This window comes from Panicum virgatum, chromosome 3N, assembly GCF_016808335.1.
Source record: "Panicum virgatum strain AP13 chromosome 3N, P.virgatum_v5, whole genome shotgun sequence".
NCBI lineage: Eukaryota > Viridiplantae > Streptophyta > Magnoliopsida > Poales > Poaceae > Panicum > Panicum virgatum.
Window position 1 is genome coordinate 39,739,130 of NC_053147.1, and position 19,440 is coordinate 39,758,569.

Genomic DNA, 19,440 nt, shown 5'->3' on the forward strand with positions numbered 1-19,440 from the left:
CATCTTTACGAGCAAGGGGTAGGTCTTAAGAGTCAGACTCTATCAGTTTACAATCGCTGTAATCTCGACAAGTCTTCAATAATAGTTGATTCCCATATAAATCGACTACTTTGCTCTCGCTCATCTAATCTATACCCCATCATTAATACTACTCCAAAAGCCCTGCTCAACATAGAGCAACAATCGAGTAGTTCTTTATGGTTTACCTCGAGTAATCTTACGATGGTTTCGTCTTGGGTAACCTGACATGGTTTATCCCAACAGATCTATCCTAAGAATTACTCCAGTCCTCGGTTAGGACACCCTACTCACTGGCTCGAGTAGGTTTTGGATATTCTTACGATGTTTTCATCTTGGGTAACCCGACGGGGTTCGTCCTAATAGATGTATCCTAAGAATTATTCCAGTCCTTGGTTAGGACACCATACTCGTTGGCTCGAGTAGGTTTTGGATATTCTTACGATGGTTTCGTCTTGGGTAACCCGACGGGGTTCATCCTAATAGATCTATCCTAGGAATTACTCCAGTCCTTGGGTAGAACACCTTACTTGCCTTGCTCGAGTAAGATCGGGATATTTCTAAAATATTTTTATCTTGGTTAACTCGACAGATGTAACACCCGGTTTATAAAAGAACATAAACCGAGCAATCATATACGTGCCAGGATCAAGTCACACGTATATACAACAGAATGAACAGTATATCATAGCACATATCACGTAAAAAGATATAATAAAGCGAATACGAATGTTATTTATTACAATAATGACATAAATGTCTGATACAGCGGAAGCGAAGTACAAAATACGATAAAGCTCTCTGAAACCGAAGCAGGGCGCCACAGGGACGGGTGAACCACGTGACGGCCGAGTCAGCGGCCGAGGCTCCCAACGTGGTTATTGGTACGTTCATGGTTAATTCATATCCAGCTACAGTGCTTTTTGATACTGGTGCTACGCATTCCTTCATTACTCAGTCTTTTGTCGAGCATCATGGTATTCATACTAGCACATTAAAGAGGTGCCTGTTAGTATCTTCACCGGGTGTTACAGAGTGGTATCAGAGCCATATCGACTGTAGGACGAAGCCTAGATAGAACTGGTCGAGTTTTAGGACTTCTTCTCACCAATCCTTGCCTGCTGAAACTATTTTACTATTATACCCCTTGACTTCTTTGACTTTTTACCCTTCTTGCCTTGATTTCTCTCTCTGAAGAATAGTTTCGTAGATTTTGGCCTGAATCAGTCATCTGACCACCATGAGTTAGCTAGGTGACCTATTTAATAATAATACGATAGCACGTTCTGCGACGAGTTGTGTTAGTCGAGTCTTTTGCTAAACTCGGCTAAGTTGTGAAAATTGTCTGCTTGTTATTATGCTACATGTTTGATTTGGATTTTTGACTGATTGCATAGCTTAGTAGCTTAAATTTGTTTAAAGAAAATCACTCGGATGTTAAAGTTAACTAATTAATAAAAATGAGTTAGATCGTTGGGGGTAAAACAGTCAACTCTATCCTGTCTACTTTATCATGGCTGAGTCTTTTTCCGCAAAGAGTTATCATATCCATCTGAGTTTATTCCTGCAGTATCCTTACTCGTGAAATCTTTTGTTCAAATCAGATGGTGAACACCAGGAGCACCGGTTCCGGTTCTGGCCAGCAGCAGGGTCAGAACAACCAGGGTACTGGGATCCCGATGCCTCCACCTTTGACTCCGGAGCAGTACTTCCAGCTCCAGATGCAGATGATGGCTACCCTGAACAACACTGTTCAGGCTCTTCAGCACGCTCACACTCAGCCTCCGCCTCCTCCACCGCCGCAGCCTCGCGACAGGCGTGCTGAGTTCCTGAGGGGTCACCCGCCGACGTTTTCTCACACGTCCGACCCTCTTCAGGCTGACGACTGGCTCCGTGCAGTGGAGCGTCAGCTGGACATCGCCCAGTGCGATGATCGTGAGCGCGTCTTGTACGCAGCAGGACAGCTGCGAGGGGCAGCATTGGACTGGTGGGAGTCCCACCCGGTCCATGATCGCGAGTCTCTCACTTGGCTCCAGTTCAGGGAGCATTTCCGCAGCCACAACGTCCCCGCGGGCGTTATGAAGATGAAACAGAAGGAGTTCCTTGCACTGAAGCAGGTAATCTTAAGATAATCATTCAGCGTTTTCTTTTGAGCTAATGCCCCCTTGATCTATCCTGATGAATCTTGAGTTAATCTTCCGATATCTATCTGTCTTTGTGAATTCAGGGGACTATGTCGGTCACGGAGTATCGTGATCGTTTTCTTCAGCTGGCACGCTACGCCCCTGCCGAGGTTGCGGATGACCGCAAGAAGCAGGAGCACTTCATGGAGGGTCTTGAGGACTACCTCCAGTACGCGCTGCTCAACCTCCGCTTCGACGACTTCAACCATCTGGTTGACAGTGCGCTCAACACTGAGCGTAAGCACCTAGAGATGGAGGACAAGAAGAGGAAGGTTGTCCCCGTCGCTTCCGGCAGCAACACTCGTCCTCGACTCCAGCAGCCCCAGCAGTACCAGCCTCAGTACCGGCCTCCCCAGCAGTACCAGCAGAGGCCACCGCAGCAGTACCCGCCTCGACAGCAGCAGGCAGGTCAGGGCCCGAGGTTACCAGCACCTCCGGCTCGTGCTCCACCAGCTCCACCAGCACCGCAGGCTCCACGTCCGGCAGCTCCTACCGGACAGCAGGCTCAGGGACCTCCTCGCACCTGCTTTCACTGCGGCCAGCCGGGGCACTACGCCAACGCTTGCCCCCGGAAGGCGCAGGCGGGACAGCAGGGACGCCCAGCTCAGCCCAGGGCGCCAGCACAGGGCAGGGTGAACCACGTGACGGCCGAGTCAGCGGCCGAGGCTCCCAACGTGGTCATTGGTACGTTCATGGTTAATTCATATCCAGCTACAGTGCTTTTTGATACTGGTGCTACGCATTCCTTCATTACTCAGTCTTTTGTCGAGCATCATGGTATTCATACTAGCACATTAAAGAGGTGCCTGTTAGTATCTTCACCGGGTGTTACAACAGAGTTCATCCTAAAAGGTCTATTTTAGAAATCAATCTAGTCCTTATATAGGACACACTACTCGCTGGTTTGAGTAGTTTGTGGATATTTTCATAAAAAGTTTTTCCCACTTGGGTAACCAGATGAGGTCCATCCTAACCTATCAACTTTGAAAAATATTCCAAAATAGAGGAGCATAAAACAAGTTCTTGGTACTTTGAATAAATCAACACTTGCTTGGACCACCGAAGGATTTACACTACGGAGCTTGCTGCCTCGAGTACTTGACGGGTTTTACCTGCTTGCTCGAGACACTAAGTTCATAAAGTGTCCCATTTTCTCTCGGTATCCCGAGTGGTTGCTGAGAGTCTCCTGTTCACCTAAGTATCAAAGAACATCACCCAAGCTCTTAATTCTCCAAGTACCCGATAAGAGTCTTCCCGTTTGATTGGACCATTGAGTCCATAAGAGCATCGCTCTAACCCAAGCATTTCTTTTCAACAAGAAATCAGAATCAAGCTACAGCTCAAAAACCCTCCTGCAAAGTTCTTTTCTCACTTGGCTAATCCTACGGGATTCAATCCTAACCGGTCAGCACTAGAGTTCTGAATGACAATCATGATTTTCGACTCTACTCGAGGATACTCCGCCTCATAAGGCATTTATGGATTCAACTCTCTGTGTCTACTTCTAAAATCGAGAAGGCGCGATGCCACCTTGTAACACCCGGTTTATAAAAGAACATAAACCGAGCAATCATATACGTGCCAGGATCAAGTCACACGTATATGCAACAGAATGAACAGTATATCATAGCACATATCACGTAAAAAGATATAATAAAGCGAATACGAATGTTATTTATTACAATAATGACAAAAATGTCTGATACAGCGGAAGCGAAGTACAAAATACGAATAAAGCTCTCCGAAGCTGAAGCAGGGCGCCACAGGGACGTCGACTGGGAGACGAAGCACCTAGAAGTCCTCGTAGTCCTGGTAGCGCTGGACGAACTCCCTCGTGTCGGCAGGAACTGAGCAGCAGTAGCGTAGCCAAGAGGAAAAAGTAGAGAAGAGGCAAGGGTGAGTACACAACTTGTACTCAACAAGTATAACACAAACTATGAGGCTCTAGGCTGGCTGACTCAACTGCATTAGCTTTTAAGTGTTGGCAAAATTTTATTAAAGCTATTTACTACGAGTTGATGAATTACCATTAACCCAATTACATAGTAATTAATCAGATTTAAGTATGATACTACTGAGAAACCAAACCAAAACCAAGCCACCAAGGTAACCCCGAGAAGCACCTCCCTCGTCGGAAGGAGATAACTTCACTAATCAAAAGGAGGATCTGGGCCGCTCATAACCGTGAGCACGGCTAGTATACCAGTTTTACACTCTGCAGAGGTTGCACATCTTTACCCACAAGTCGTGAGCTACGCCAGTTGTTCATCACACTTCCTTAGGTGAGATGGCCAGCGACTCACTATGAGGCCTTTAAAAAGAATCTCGTTGGTAAGGCGTAACCGCGAGAGTTAGGTCGGCGACGATGGGGCCCACCTCACGGGGGTACAAGCACAGGTACGCAAACCAAGCACAGACCAGCCGGAGGAGCAGGGACCATTGAAGCTTACTACTCTTGCCCCGCAGTTAAGTTACTCCAAACCAAAAAGATCTAATTATTACGCTAAGTCTATCCCATTCTAGCCTTGTGGTAGCGCTGTTGTCCCAGGTTGTCGCTCTATGAACCGGTCCTTATGGAGAGTGGCCAACCAAGCACTAAGCACCGTGCTGGCCCCCTAAACCATGTTTCTAACAAAAGCCAATTTTAACGAGACATGAGCCACTCAAGCCACACAGAGTGCCACTCTCAGAATTAAGTTCAAGTAAACCATTAATCAAATTAATTAAAAAGGACCAGAGTGTGTTATAGCGCAGCAACCTAGCACAACTAACCAAAATGCAACCCAAAGGTATATTTAAAGGATATAAACTGGCTAGGAAATCCTTAAAGGCATACAGTATTAAAATGCAGTATGAAATTGTAATTAAAGTGATAGGTTGTTCATGTTATACTTGCCTTCCTTGTACTGCTCCTGCTGCTGCTCAAACTGATCCGAAGACGGCTGCTCTGGGTACTGGTACTGGGGCTCCTCAGATGGATCAACGTCTACTCACGAACACATGGCCAAAACAATGCACAAAAAATAAGCATACAAGCAAACTCTAACAAAAACTAAAGAACAGTACATCAATACATGAAAACAGCACACTAAACTAGTTTAAAACTATTCTACGCGTCACAACGATCGCGTGGACATAAAGAACGCTAAAAACGGAGCTAAAATGCATAAACTAGGCCAAAAACAAGTTCTATGGGCTTATTTGTAAGAAAACTGAAGTTTCAGGGGCTTTTCTGCTAAGACTGAGGACTAAAACATAATTAAACCAAAGCTTCAGGGTCTAATTCGTAAAAAGAGCGAACATGGACGGCGGGTCCTATTTTAAAGAAGCTCAGGGGGTAAAACGCTAAAAACAGGACCTCTGCGTAATTACTTTTGAATAAGCCTAGGCTGCGGGTTGATTTGGCAAAAGATGAGGGTCTCTTTAGAAAAAGAGCCGGGCCGAAGGGGTATCTTTGAATCTGGGCGCTTGGATCTGGATCGGAGGGCTAGGATTTGATGGGGATTCAATCTAATCCTGTGTGTTCATTCTTGATCAGACGGCTCAGGATAAAAGCGGGCGACGGCGGCGGCGGAACGTACCGGAGCTCTCTGCTCCGCGGCGGCGCCGCGCGGAGCTCGCCGGACTTTGCCGTTTCCGGCCATCCAGAGGTCAAAACAACCAGGATTTGGGTCAGGGAGAACCGTCGTGGCATTCGGGACGCACTGGCGACCTAAGTGCGGCACGGGAAGGCTCTGGACGCCGAGCGTAACGGTGATGGCGGCTCTGTGTGGGAGCTCTTGCCGGCGTGGGGTGCCTGGGCAATTGGGGTGCACCACAGCCGAAAGCAACTAGAGAAAAAGGACGAGGAGGTTCCAGCGGTGCTCACCAAGGCTCGAATTCGAGTTGTGTGGCCGTGCGGGGCGTCGACGGCGGTGACCGGCGGTGGAGGTGGGGCGGAGTTCGCGGAGGAGTAGATGCAGGGGTCGAGGTCGGTGACTGTGGGTTCTGGGGCGTTCCTGGCCACCGGGCGGAGCTCCTCCTGCGGCTTGCGGAGGCGGAGAGGCGGCAGAACAGTGGAACCCCGGTGGCGCAGGGGGTCTCGGCGTGGCGGAGCTGTGACGGGGTCTCTGGGCCTCGGCGTTGGGGCTGCCGAGGGGACAGGTGGGTGCGCGGAGGGGGTTTAAAGAGGGCGGGACGGTGATTGCGGCGTGGGCGCCCGGTAGGAGTTCGCGAGGATCACGGCCGGGATCGGTGCCGCCCGGGGAAAATGGATCGAGCACCGGTTTCTGCTGAATCCGGCTTGGGCGCAGCTTCTGGAAGGTCTAGGCGTGCGCGTTGCGGCTGGTCGGTGGGCCTAAAGGGCTGGGATGGTCCACGGGCAGCGGGTTCAGGCGCGGCTGGTCCAGCGAGCAGCGGGGGTGCGGCCGTCGCGAGGTTGAAGAAGGAAGGTGGAGGGGAGGCCACTGACGAGCGGGCCCGGGCGGTCAGCGGGGTGAGGCGGGGGAGAGGCGACGCGCTGGCGGTGAGCGGCCGCGGTGCGGGCCTGCTGGGCGCTCGCGGGGGGGGGGGGGGGGGGAGGCAGGCCTGCGGCGTGGGCCGAGTGGGTGCGGGTGGAAGCGGGCCCAAGCGGGGAAGAGGCTGGATCGGCCCGAGAGGGAAACAAACTGGGCCTGGGTTTGCTTTGGGCCGGGATCTGGGGTTGGCTGGGTGGGGTTCCTTTTCCATTTCTTTTCCAAAACAAACAAAGTTTGAGTTCAAACAAATTTGAATTCAAACTCCCTAGCACTCAACCAAAATAAACAAAATATGCACCAGCATGTATGCATCATCAAAATTTAAAACCTATGATAAATTTTAATTTCTTGAGGATCAAAATTGGATTTAAATGCCAGCTAAACACAATAAACCTTAGAAAATTAAATAAAGCCAATTAAATTTATTAATAAATGCTGAAATTTAAATTAGGGTGTTACAGACCCTACTCCCTTAAAGAAATCTCGTCCCCGAGATTTAGCTGGGCTGGCTAGCAAAGAGATCTGGATAGGTCTTCTTCAACTCATCTTCTCGCTCCCAAGTAGCCTCAGCTTCACTGTGGTGACTCCACTGAACTCTGCACATCTTGATGCGCTTGTTCCGAGTAACCCTTTCTGATGTCTCCAGAATCTTCACCGGATGCTCAGTATAAGTCAGATCCTCCTGGACATCCACTCCATCCAGGGGTGCCTGCTCCTCGGGTACTCGCAGACACCTCTTCAGCTGAGATATATGGAAGACATCATGAACTCCTGAGAGGCTGAGAGGTAACTCCAGGCGATAAGCAACTTCGCCTTTCCGCTCTAGCACCTTGAATGGCCCCACATAACGAGGTGCTAACTTCCCTTTGACATTGAATCTGCGGATTCCTCTCATCGGAGACACCTTCAGATACACATAATCACCGACACTGAAAGTCAGGTCTCTCCGTTTGCCATCAGCATAGCTCTTCTGTCTGCTCTGTGCAATCCTCAGATTTTCTCGCACAGCCTGAACCATCTGCTCTGCATCATCTATGATCTCAGGGCCAAAGAGCTGCTTCTCACCGATCTGATCCCAATAGAGAGGAGTCCTGCACTTTCTGCCATACAATGCCTCAAATGGGGACTTCTTTAGACTAGCCTGATAGCTGTTGTTATATGAGAACTCAGCAAATGACAGGCACTTATCCCAACTAGTACCATACTGAATAGCACAAGCTCTCAGCATATCCTCCAACACTTGGTTGGTTCTCTCTGTCTGCCCATCTGTCTGAGGGTGATAAGCCGTACAGAAGCGCAGCTTCGTATCCAACGAATCATGGAGCTGCTCCCAGAACCGAGAAGTGAACTGAGACCCTCTGTCAGATATGATCTTCTTGGGCACACCATGCAAGCAGACAATCCGAGAGATGTACAACTCTGCAAGTCTAGCACCAGAGTAAGTAGTGTTCACTGGAATGAAGTGAGCAACTTTCGTCAGACGATCCACTACTACCCATATGGAGTTGTACCCTTTCTGAGTACGAGGCAATCCAACAATGAAGTCCATAGTGATTTCCTCCCATTTCCACTCTGGAATCTTCAAAGGCTGTAATAGACCTGCTGGCCTCTGATGCTCAGCCTTGACACGCTGACAGGTGTCACAAATAGCCACGTACTCTGCCACTGAACGCTTCATACCATACCACCAGAAACGTTCCTTCAGATCATAATACATCTTCGTGCTGCCCGGATGAATAGAGTAAGTTGTATCATGGGCCTCACTCAGAATCAACTTCCGTAGATCCTTCACATCTGGCACACAGATCCGGTTCTTGTACCACAAGGTACCCTGATCATCCTCTCTAAAATGAGGAGCCTTGCCCTTCTTGAGCAACTCACGAATCTCCTGCAGCTTCTCATCATCTTTCTGATGCTGCCTGACCTCTGACTTTAGAGTCGGTACTGCCTCAAACGCTGCACTAGAGGTATGATGCAAGAAGCCCAGACTCAACTGCTCGAACTCCTCGCATAACTCTGGAGGCATCTGGAAAGCCACGGCCATGTTGACATAACTTCTTCTGCTCAGAGCATCTGCTACAACATTGGCCTTGCCCGGATGATAGTGAATCTCCAGATCATAGTCCTTGACCAACTCTAGCCATCTTCTCTGTCGCATGTTCAGCTCATTCTGCGTGAAAATGTACTTGAGGCTCTTGTGATCAGTGTAAATATCACACCGCTGCCCATACAAGTAATGCCTCCAAATCTTCAGAGCATGCACAACTGCGGCTAACTCGAGATCATGAGTAGGATAGTTCAGCTCATGTCGACGTAACTGCCGTGACGCATAAGCTATCACTCTGCCCTCCTGCATCAGAACACACCCAAGACCATCCTTCGAAGCATCACAATACACCGTGAACCTCTTCGTCTGGTCTGGCAGAGTCAGGACTGGCGCCGTAGTCAACCTTTTCTTCAGCTCATCAAAGGCCCTCTGACGCTCATCAGTCCACACGAAAGCCACATTTTTCTCCAGCAAAGAAGTCAAAGGCTTCGCGATCTTGGAGAAGTTCTCAATGAACCTCCGATAATATCCTGCTAAGCCCAAGAAAGACCTGACTTCCTTTACTGTCTGCGGTGTCTCCCACTCGAGCACATCCTTCACCTTACTCGGATCAACAGCAATGCCTCCCTGAGAGATAACATGACCGAGGAATGGAACCTCGTCAATCCAGAACTCGCACTTGCTGAACTTGGCATACAGCTGATGCTCTCTCAATCTCTGCAATACGAGTCTCAAATGCTCCTCATGCTCTTCTTCTGTCTTGGAGAAGATCAGAATATCATCAATGAAAATCACCACGAAGACATCCAGATAGTCCATGAAAACCATGTTCATCAGATGCATGAAGAAAGCCGGGGCATTAGTCAGGCCGAAGGACATGACTGTATACTCATATAGCCCATACTTGCAGGTGAATGCCATCTTCGGAATATCCCCAGGACGGATCCTCAGCTGAAAATAACCCGAACGAAGATCAATCTTCGAGAATATACGAGCACCTCGAAGCAAATCGAAGAGATCCTCAATACGGGGCAGTGGATGCTTGTTCTTGATAGTAACTGCATTCAGCTCCCGATAATCGACACACATCCTCTTCGAGCCATCCTTCTTATCTACCAGCAATAATGGAAAAGCCCAAGGAGAGAAGCTGTGACGGATATAGCCCTTGGCTAGCAACTCATCAATAGTCTTCTTAACTTCTTCATGCTCTATAGGTGCCATACGGTAGGGCCGCTTTGCAATAGGAGTTGTGCCAGGCAAGAGATCAATACAAAACTCAATGGCGCGTTCAGGCGGCATACCTGGCAGATCATCCGGAAAGACATCCGGGAATTCAGACACCACGCGAATACCGTCCGTGGGTCTAGCCTCCATCCGATGAAGAAACCCAGAAGGCTCTACTGCACTGATGACAACCTCTTGGCCACTGGAAGCTGATAACAAGACTGTCCTCTGAGCACAATCTATCCGAACTCCCCATTTGGCCAGAGTCTCCATTCCCAGAATGACATCAATGCCCTTGGTGTCTAGCACCATCAGATCAGTACAGAACTCTACTCCCCTCAAAGAAACACTGACTCTCGGGCAGTAAGTGTGAGACCTCAACTGTCCTCTCGGTGAAGATACTAACAGGCACCTCTTTAATGTGCTAGTATGAATACCATGATGCTCGACAAAAGACTGAGTAATGAAGGAATGCGTAGCACCAGTATCAAAAAGCACTGTAGCTGGATATGAATTAACCATGAACGTACCAATAACCACGTTGGGAGCCTCGGCCGCTGACTCGGCCGTCACGTGGTTCACTCTGCCCTGAAGTGGCGCCCTGGGCTGAGCTGGGCGCCCCTGCTGTCCCGCCTGCGCCTTCCGGGGGCAAGCGTTGGCGTAGTGCCCCGGCTGGCCGCAGTGAAAGCAGGTGCGAGGAGGTCCCTGAGCCTGCTGTCCGGTAGGAGCTGCCGGACGTGGAGCCTGCGGTGCTGGTGGAGCTGGTGGAGCACGAGCCGGAGGTGCCGGTAACCTCGGGCCCTGACCTGCCTGCTGCTGTCGAGGCGGGTACTGCTGTGGTGGCCTCTGCTGGTACTGCTGAGGAGGCCGGTACTGCTGCTGGTACGGCTGGGGCTGCTGGAGTCGAGGGTGAGTGTTGCTGCCGGAAGCAACGGGGACAATCTTCCTCTTCTTGTCCTCCATCTCCAGGTGCTTACGCTCAGTGTTGAGCGCGCTGTCAACCAGATGGTTGAAGTCGTCGAAGCGGAGGTTGAGCAACGCGTACTGGAGGTAGTCCTCAAGACCCTCCATGAAGTGCTCCTGCTTCTTGCGATCATCCGCAACCTCAGCAGGGGCGTAGCGTGCCAGCTGAAGAAAGCGATCACGATACTCCGTGACCGACATAGTCCCCTGAATTCACAAAGACAGATAGATATCGGAAGATTAACTCAAGATTCATAAGGATAGAACAAGGGGGGGCATTAGCTCAAAAGAAAATGCTGAATGATTATATTTAAGGTTACCTGCTTCAGTGCAAGGAACTCCTTCTGCTTCATCTTCATAACGCCCGCGGGGACGTTGTGGCTGCGGAAACGCTCTCGGAACTGGAGCCAAGTGAGAGACTCGCGGTCATTGACTGGGTGGGACTCCCACCAGTCCAAAGCTACCCCTCGCAGCTGTCCTGCTGCGTACAAGACGCGCTCACGGTCATCGCACTGGGCGATGTCCAGCTGACGCTCCACTGCACGGAGCCAGTCGTCGGCCTGAAGAGGGTCGGACGTGTGAGAGAACGTCGGTGGGTGACCCCTCAGGAACTCAGCACGCCTGTCGCGAGGCTGCGGCGGTGGAGGAGGCGGAGGCTGAGTGTGAGCGTGCTGAAGAGCCTGAACGGTGTTGTTCAGGGTAGCCATCATCTGCATCTGGAGCTGGAAGTACTGCTCCGGAGTCAAAGGTGGCGGCATCGGGATCCCAGTACCCTGGTTGTTCTGACCCTGCTGCTGGCCAGAACCTGAACCGGTGCTCCTGGTGTTCACCATCTGATTTGAACAAAAGATTTCACGAGTAAGGATATTGCAAGAATAAACTCAGAGGGATATGATAACTCTTTGCGGAAAAAGACTCAGCCATGATAAAGTAGACAGGATAGAGTGGACTGTTTTACCCCCAACGATCTAACTCATTTTATTAATTAGTTAACTTTAACAGCTGAGTGATTTTCTTTAAACAAATTTAAACTACTAAGCTATGCAGTCATTCAAAAATCCAAATCAAACATGTAGCATAATAACAAGCAGACAATTTTCACGACTTAGCCGAGTTTAGCAAAAAGACTCGACTAACACAACGCGTCGCAGAACGTGCTATCGTATTATTTTAAAAGGGTCACCTAGCTAATACTCATGGTAGTCAGATGACTGATTCAGGCCAAAATCTACGAAGCTATTCTTCAGAGAGAGAAATCAAGGCAAGAAGGGTAAAAGGTCATAGAAGTCAAGGGGTATAATAGTAAAATAGTTTCAGCAGACAAGGATTGGTGAGAAGAAGTCCTAAAACTCGACCAGTTCTATCTAGGCTTCGTCCTACAGTCGATATGGCTTTGATACCACTCTGTAACACCCGGTTTATAAAAGAACATAAACCGAGCAATCATATACGTGCCAGGATCAAGTCACACGTATATGCAACAGAATGAACAGTATATCATAGCACATATCACGTAAAAAGATATAATAAAGCGAATACGAATGTTATTTATTACAATAATGACAAAAATATCTGATACAGCGGAAGCGAAGTACAAAATACGAATAAAGCTCTCCGAAGCTGAAGCAGGGCGCCACAGGGACGTCGACTGGGAGACGAAGCACCTAGAAGTCCTCGTAGTCCTGGTAGCGCTGGACGAACTCCCTCGTGTCGGCAGGAACTGAGCAGCAGTAGCGTAGCCAAGAGGAAAAAGTAGAGAAGAGGCAAGGGTGAGTACACAACTTGTACTCAACAAGTATAACACAAACTATGAGGCTCTAGGCTGGCTGACTCAACTGCATTAGCTTTTAAGTGTTGGCAAAATTTTATTAAAGCTATTTACTACGAGTTGATGAATTACCATTAACCCAGTTACATAGTAATTAATCAGATTTAAGTATGATACTACTGAGAAACCAAACCAAAACCAAGCCACCAAGGTAACCCCGAGAAGCACCTCCCTCGTCGGAAGGAGATAACTTCACTAATCAAAAGGAGGATCTGGGCCGCTCATAACCGTGAGCACGGCTAGTATACCAGTTTTACACTCTGCAGAGGTTGCACATCTTTACCCACAAGTCGTGAGCTACGCCAGTTGTTCATCACACTTCCTTAGGTGAGATGGCCAGCGACTCACTACGAGGCCTTTAAAAAGAATCTCGTTGGTAAGGCGTAACCGCGAGAGTTAGGTCGGCGACGATGGGGCCCACCTCACGGGGGTACAAGCACAGGTACGCAAACCAAGCACAGACCAGCCGGAGGAGCAGGGACCATTGAAGCTTACTACTCTTGCCCCGCAGGTAAGTTACTCCAAACCAAAAAGATCTAATTATTACGCCAAGTCTATCCCATTCTAGCCTTGTGGTAGCGCTGTTGTCTCAGGTTGTCGCTCTATGAACCGGTCCTTATGGAGAGTGGCCAACCAAGCACTAAGCACCGTGCTGGCCCCCTAAACCATGTTTCTAACAAAAGCCAATTTTAATGAGACGTGAGCCACTCAAGCCACACAGAGTGCCACTCTCAGAATTAAGTTCAAGTAAACCATTAATCAAATTAATTAAAAAGGACCAGAGTGTGTTATAGCGCAGCAACCTAGCACAACTAACCAAAATGCAACCCAAAGGTATATTTAAAGGATATAAACTGGCTAGGAAATCCTTAAAGGCATACAGTATTAAAATGCAGTATGAAATTGTAATTAAAGTGATAGGTTGTTCATGTTATACTTGCCTTCCTCGTACTGCTCCTGCTGCTGCTCAAACTGATCCGAAGACGGCTGCTCCGGGTACTGGTACTAGGGCTCCTCAGATGGATCAACGTCTACTCACGAACACATGGCCAAAACAATGCACAAAAAATAAGCATACAAGCAAACTCTAACAAAAACTAAAGAACAGTACATCAATACATGAAAACAGCACACTAAACTAGTTTAAAACTATTCTACGCGTCACAACGATCGCGTGGACATAAAGAACGCTAAAAACGGAGCTAAAACGCATAAACTAGGCCAAAAACAAGTTCTAGGGGCTTATTTGTAAGAAAACTGAAGTTTCAGGGGCTTTTCTGCTAAGACTGAGGACTAAAACGTAATTAAACCAAAGCTTCAGGGTCTAATTCGTAAAAAGAGCGAACCTGGACGGTGGGTCCTATTTTAAAGAAGCTCAGGGGGTAAAACGCTAAAAACAGGACCTCTGCGTAATTACTTTTGAATAAGCATGGGCTGCGGGTTGATTTGGCAAAAGATGAGGGTCTCTTTAGAAAAAGAGCCAGGCCGAAGGGGTATCTTTGAATCTGGGCGCTTGGATCTGGATCGGAGGGCTAGGATTTGATGGGGATTCAATCTAATCCTGCGTGTTCATTCTTGATCAGACGGCTCAGGATAAAAGCGGGCGACGGCGGCGGCGGAACGTACCGGAGCTCTCTGCTCCGCGGCGGCGCCGCGCGGAGCTCGCTGGACTTTGCCGTTTCCGGCCATCTAGAGGTCAAAACAACCAGGATTTGGGTCAGGGAGAACCGTCGTGGCATTCGGGACGCACTGGCGACCTAAGTGCGGCACGGGAAGGCTCTGGACGCCGAGCGTAACGGTGATGGCGGCTCTGTGTGGGAGCTCTTGCCGGCGTGGGGTGCCTGGGCAATTGGGGTGCACCACAGCCGAAAGCAACTAGAGAAAAAGGACGAGGAGGTTCCAGCGGTGCTCACCAAGGCTCGAATTCGAGTTGTGTGGCCGTGCGGGGCGTCGACGGCGGTGACCGGCGGTGGAGGTGGGGCGGAGTTCGTAGAGGAGTAGATGCAGGGGTCGAGGTCGGTGACTGTGGGTTCTGGGGCGTTCCTGGCCACCGGGCGGAGCTCCTCCTGCGGCTTGCGGAGGCGGAGAGGCGGCGGAACAGTGGAACCCCGGTGGCGCAGGGGGTCTCGGCGTGGCGGAGCTGTGGCGGGGTCTCTGGGCCTCGGCGTTGGGGCTGCCGAGGGGACAGGTGGGTGCGCGGAGGGGGTTTAAAGAGGGCGGGACGGTGATTGCGGCGTGGGCGCCCGGCAGGAGTTCGCGAGGATCACGGCCGGGATCGGTGCCGCCCGGGGAAAACGGATCGAGCACCGGTTTCTGCTGAATCCGGCTTGGGCGCAGCTTCTGGAAGGTCTAGGCGTGCGCGTTGCGGCTGGTCGGTGGGCCTAAAGGGCTGGGATGGTCCACGGGCAGCGGGTTCAGGCGCGGCTGGTCCAGCGAGCAGCGGGGGTGCGGCTGTCGCGAGGTTGAAGAAGGAAGGTGGAGGGGAGGCCACTGACGAGCGGGCCCGGGCGGTCAGCGGGGTGAGGCGGGGGAGAGGCGGCGCGCTGGCAGTGAGCGGCCGCGGTGCGGGCCTGCTGGGCGCTCGCGGGGGGGGGGGGGGGGGGGGGGAAGGCAGGCCTGCGGCGTGGGCCGAGTGGGTGCGGGTGGAAGCGGGCCCAAGCGGGGAAGAGGCTGGATCGGCCCGAGAGGGAAACAAACTGGGCCTGGGTTTGCTTTGGGCCGGGATCTGGGGTTGGCTGGGTGGGGTTCCTTTTCCATTTCTTTTCCAAAACAAACAAAGTTTGAGTTCAAACAAATTTGAATTCAAACTCCCTAGCACTCAACCAAAATAAACAAAATATGCACCAGCATGTATGCATCATCAAAATTTAAAACCTATGATAAATTTTAATTTCTTGAGGATCAAAATTGGATTTAAATGCCAGCTAAACACAATAAACCTTAGAAAATTAAATAAAGCCAATTAAATTTATTAATAAATGCTGAAATTTAAATTAGGGTGTTACACGCCTAAGCCCGTGAGGCTCTCTAAGCGATACTTTCTAAGTATTACTACTCGATAGATCGCAAGATTGTACAAATCAAAGGATCACACAATCCTTCCATAAATCAAGTACTCGACGATACACAAATTTAAACATTTGTGCAAGACAAAGTACCTGTGGCACCAAACACCAAACAATTTTACTAACAGTTCAAGGAGATCTGGACTTGTTCAAGGTCTCCACTATCTTATCTTCAACAGCGGAGGTCTCTTCCAGATACTGATTGGATTGGTCATCACCGCAATCAACCTTCGCGCCTTGCCCAAGCAGATCAAGTGGAGTACGTGGCCAGTAGGACTTTACCAACCCAAGTATGGGTCCCACGTACTGTCGAGTGGTCGTGGAGACATACCTTTCAAAGTTTTCAGGTACTTTACGAAGCCTTCCCACCAACATGAGTGGTTCGTCTTCATTCCCCTCTGGGATCTCCACAAGGCCTGCCACGTCTTGAGCAGCATCCTTCACATCTCTCAGTTCTTCGAGCTCCTGCTGTATCAAGTCTCGGTATTTTGACAGGTCCTTAAGTTGCTTGAGGATTGTCGCCATCTCCTGGTCAGAATCCACCTTTATCTTTTTGAGCTTTTCAATTTCATCTGTGTTTCGGTACATAAGAAACTTTAAATCTAGTACCAGGCTTTCCTCAATCTTTAATGATTTTGACAAAGCTTTTTACTCGATGGAAAAGAAAAACTTTTAAATACTAGGCAGAACAACCTAGTCTACTGCATCCTATATGCTACAGACTAACCTTTTTTGGCCTTGGAGAGTTTCTTGATTTTCTCTTGGAAGGCAGCCTTCTTGGACGATAGCTTCTTCACCTGCTCTCTCAGAGCATTTAGCTCTGAATTGTCCTGGGGCTGGCTGCTCTCCTGCTCTAATACCTCCTGCCAAAAGATATAAAATAAAAGGATCAGTATACACTACTCGATCTAAGAAAACAAGTACTTGATATATTCGACTACTTACCCCCAACAGCTTGTAAGCAAGCTTCACCTTCTCCTGAGGCATGGCACTTCCCGATGAAACCTGAGAAGTAGTCGCCTGCACCTCAGAGACTACCTTTTGCGGCACATCCTCGACTCTTCCCACTGTATTCCCTGGATTTTGGGAATCTAGAGGAAAAACCAATCACAACCAAACAAAAGGAAAACAAAGGATCGTACTCTCTCTATACAAGGCATTATAAGTCTACCTGTTGGGGTCTCCTCAGGAAGCTTCTCGTCGCCTCCCTCTTTTGGAAGCTTGTCGCTACCATCCCCTTCTGGGAGTCTTTCATCGTTCCTCTCAGCATTAGGGAGTGGACAATTCAGAAGCACAGAATTCGCCATCTCCTCAGTTTCACGAGCATCCATATCTGGAGTGCTCGGGGGCTTCTCCATTGCTAATTTGGGGACTCAATCGCCGTCAATTTCTCCACTTGCATCCAGGTGTGCATCACTGCAAAGACAAAGCAGTCAGCAATGCACTTGATATATAATCAAATCTACAAACAAGTTCAAAGAACTTACGTAGACGCCCTTACGACTGCAAGCTTTCTCACACCGAACTTAGGGGGCGGCCTAACAATTACAGCCTTGCCACCCATATTACCGGCATCACATGCATTAGAACTACTCGCCGGTGGAGTAGTCCCACTCCCCTTTGATGGGTCTGCTGTGGTGGAAGGAACGGTTTGTCCCACCACATAATCATCCCCAGATGCTGCAGTCCGCGGCATCTTAGCCGCCGGACTTAAAAAGCAAAGGTTTCAAATCAGAACAAACAAATGGATAAACTTGGCAAAAGCAATCGATTGCGACCAACTAACTACTCACATGTCGTTGGTAGTTTGCGAGGAGCTACGATGCTTCCTCGCAACCGATCGAGTACCCTTGGGGTGTCCTGCCTGCGTATTGTCGCTCGGGCTGGCACTATGCTCTCTACCATCATCACCAGATGCTTCTTCGGCCTCTCCATCAGCAGTTTCGTCGTCAGAACTAAAGCCTTTAATTTTTGATGAATCTTTAGAACCAGGCAAGGGCTGGGCGTGAGCATTGGGAACAAGGTGAGAGGGGCGAATAATGCCTGGCAGAGGAGGACTGCTCCTATATACATTCACATCATCCTGCAAATGGATCAAAAGTTGTTAGATATACTATATTTACAACTGTAAGTACTCGAATCGACTACTTATCACTTACCTCCTTTGGAGGATTCAATACCGAAAACGTGTCGAGAAGATGAGGCACATGTTCCATCTTCTCGAACAATCGCTGCACTCGACGTAGAGCCTCTCCGTTGGAGATCTCTTTTTTCGAGCATCGTGATGGATCATTTTTCCATTGATACTCGAAGCAAAAAGTTACTCGAGCTTGGAGAGGCTAGATTCTACACTTCATCCAGTCAAAGGCCACAGCCTCTCTGCTTATTCCTTTTTGCTTTAAACTTGCAATCTTTTCCAACAATTCTGGAATTTGGCTTGTATCAAGAGGTTTCTTCAACCATTCAACTCTGTTGATGGGGGGACCAGCTAGGATGGATGGAAGACTATTTCCATGATTTTCGACATAAAACCATTTTGGTTTCTAGTCGACTACTTTTTGTGACAACTTGTAAGGGATATAAACCCTATCCATCCTCTGCCTCAGCTGAAAAAGGTGGGGGCTTAAGATGAAAAAGGTGGCGGACGAGTTCAAAATGGGGCTCGATGCCCAGAAAAGCTTCGCACAAATGTACGAAGACAGAAATATGAACAAAATATTTTGGTGTAAGTGATGAAGCTGGATCCTGTAATAATACAGGAGCCCAGAAAAGAACTAGAGCAAGGAAGACCCAACCCTCGCCCAAAATAGGGAAGAAATCCAACAATCTCACCCGTATTTTCATACGAACGGACGTCACCTAGCGTGGGATGCCATTGGATTACGAATTTCAATGGCAAAAAAACCCTGCTTAACAAGGGATTCTAAGTCAGATTCTGAACACTTACTAGATTCCCATCCTTCCTCGTGGGACGACCCCAACTCCACACCCTTGCCTTTGCTCGATTTCTTGGGAGCCATCCAAAAATTCACAAGGTGCTTCATGCGAATACAATGGCTAAAACCCTAATGGATTCGGAAGTAAAGGAGAACAAGGAGTTTTAGATCTAGAAGCCTGAGGCAAAAAGCAAGAACAGATCTAAATAGTAAAAAGGGGAATGGCGACCGGTGGGGTAAAGACCTAGTTACCGTTCTATTTTATAGTAGCGGTGGCAACGCGGAAAAATACCTAGATGGCTAACAGTCAGTTACCAAATGCGGAAAAAATGGGGTTTTTTGAGATATTTCTTTTTTCTAAGATTACATTCTGGAAAAAGAAAACACTCACATTCCTTGACAACTACTCGACTCATCTTCCTTCTACTGGGATTACATTCCAGAATAAAGGAAAAGTACTCGACACAATACAACTACTCGATATTACAATTCGAGTATTTTCTTCTAAAAACTTTACAACGACTCGGGTCTGCGCACACACTTCTTGGCATCCTGAGCGAAGCCTGCTGCAGCTAGATCGGCCTGAAGCCGTGACAAAGTACAAACTTGTTATTCGCATCAAGGGAATAATGATACTCGTATTCTAGGAGAAACATTTCAAGAGTTTTGGAGGAAGATTA

The 19,440-nt window shown here is 48.8% G+C and overlaps 1 protein-coding gene across 1 annotated transcript in view; it reads right to left on the reverse strand.

The window, feature by feature from the left end:
* LOC120667803 (HIV Tat-specific factor 1 homolog) overlaps positions 1-17,182 on the reverse strand; it is a 32,165-nt gene extending 14,983 nt beyond the window's left edge. Inside the window, exons 1-4 of the mRNA XM_039947798.1 lie at positions 16,996-17,182; positions 16,770-16,900; positions 16,552-16,687; positions 16,156-16,396 (exon numbers count right to left, since the gene is read on the reverse strand). Of these exons, the coding sequence (XP_039803732.1) occupies positions 16,156-16,396; positions 16,552-16,687; positions 16,770-16,900; positions 16,996-17,182 (695 nt within the window). The remainder of the gene's footprint in view (positions 1-16,155; positions 16,397-16,551; positions 16,688-16,769; positions 16,901-16,995) is intronic.
* Between the last annotated feature and the right edge of the window lie 2,258 nt (positions 17,183-19,440).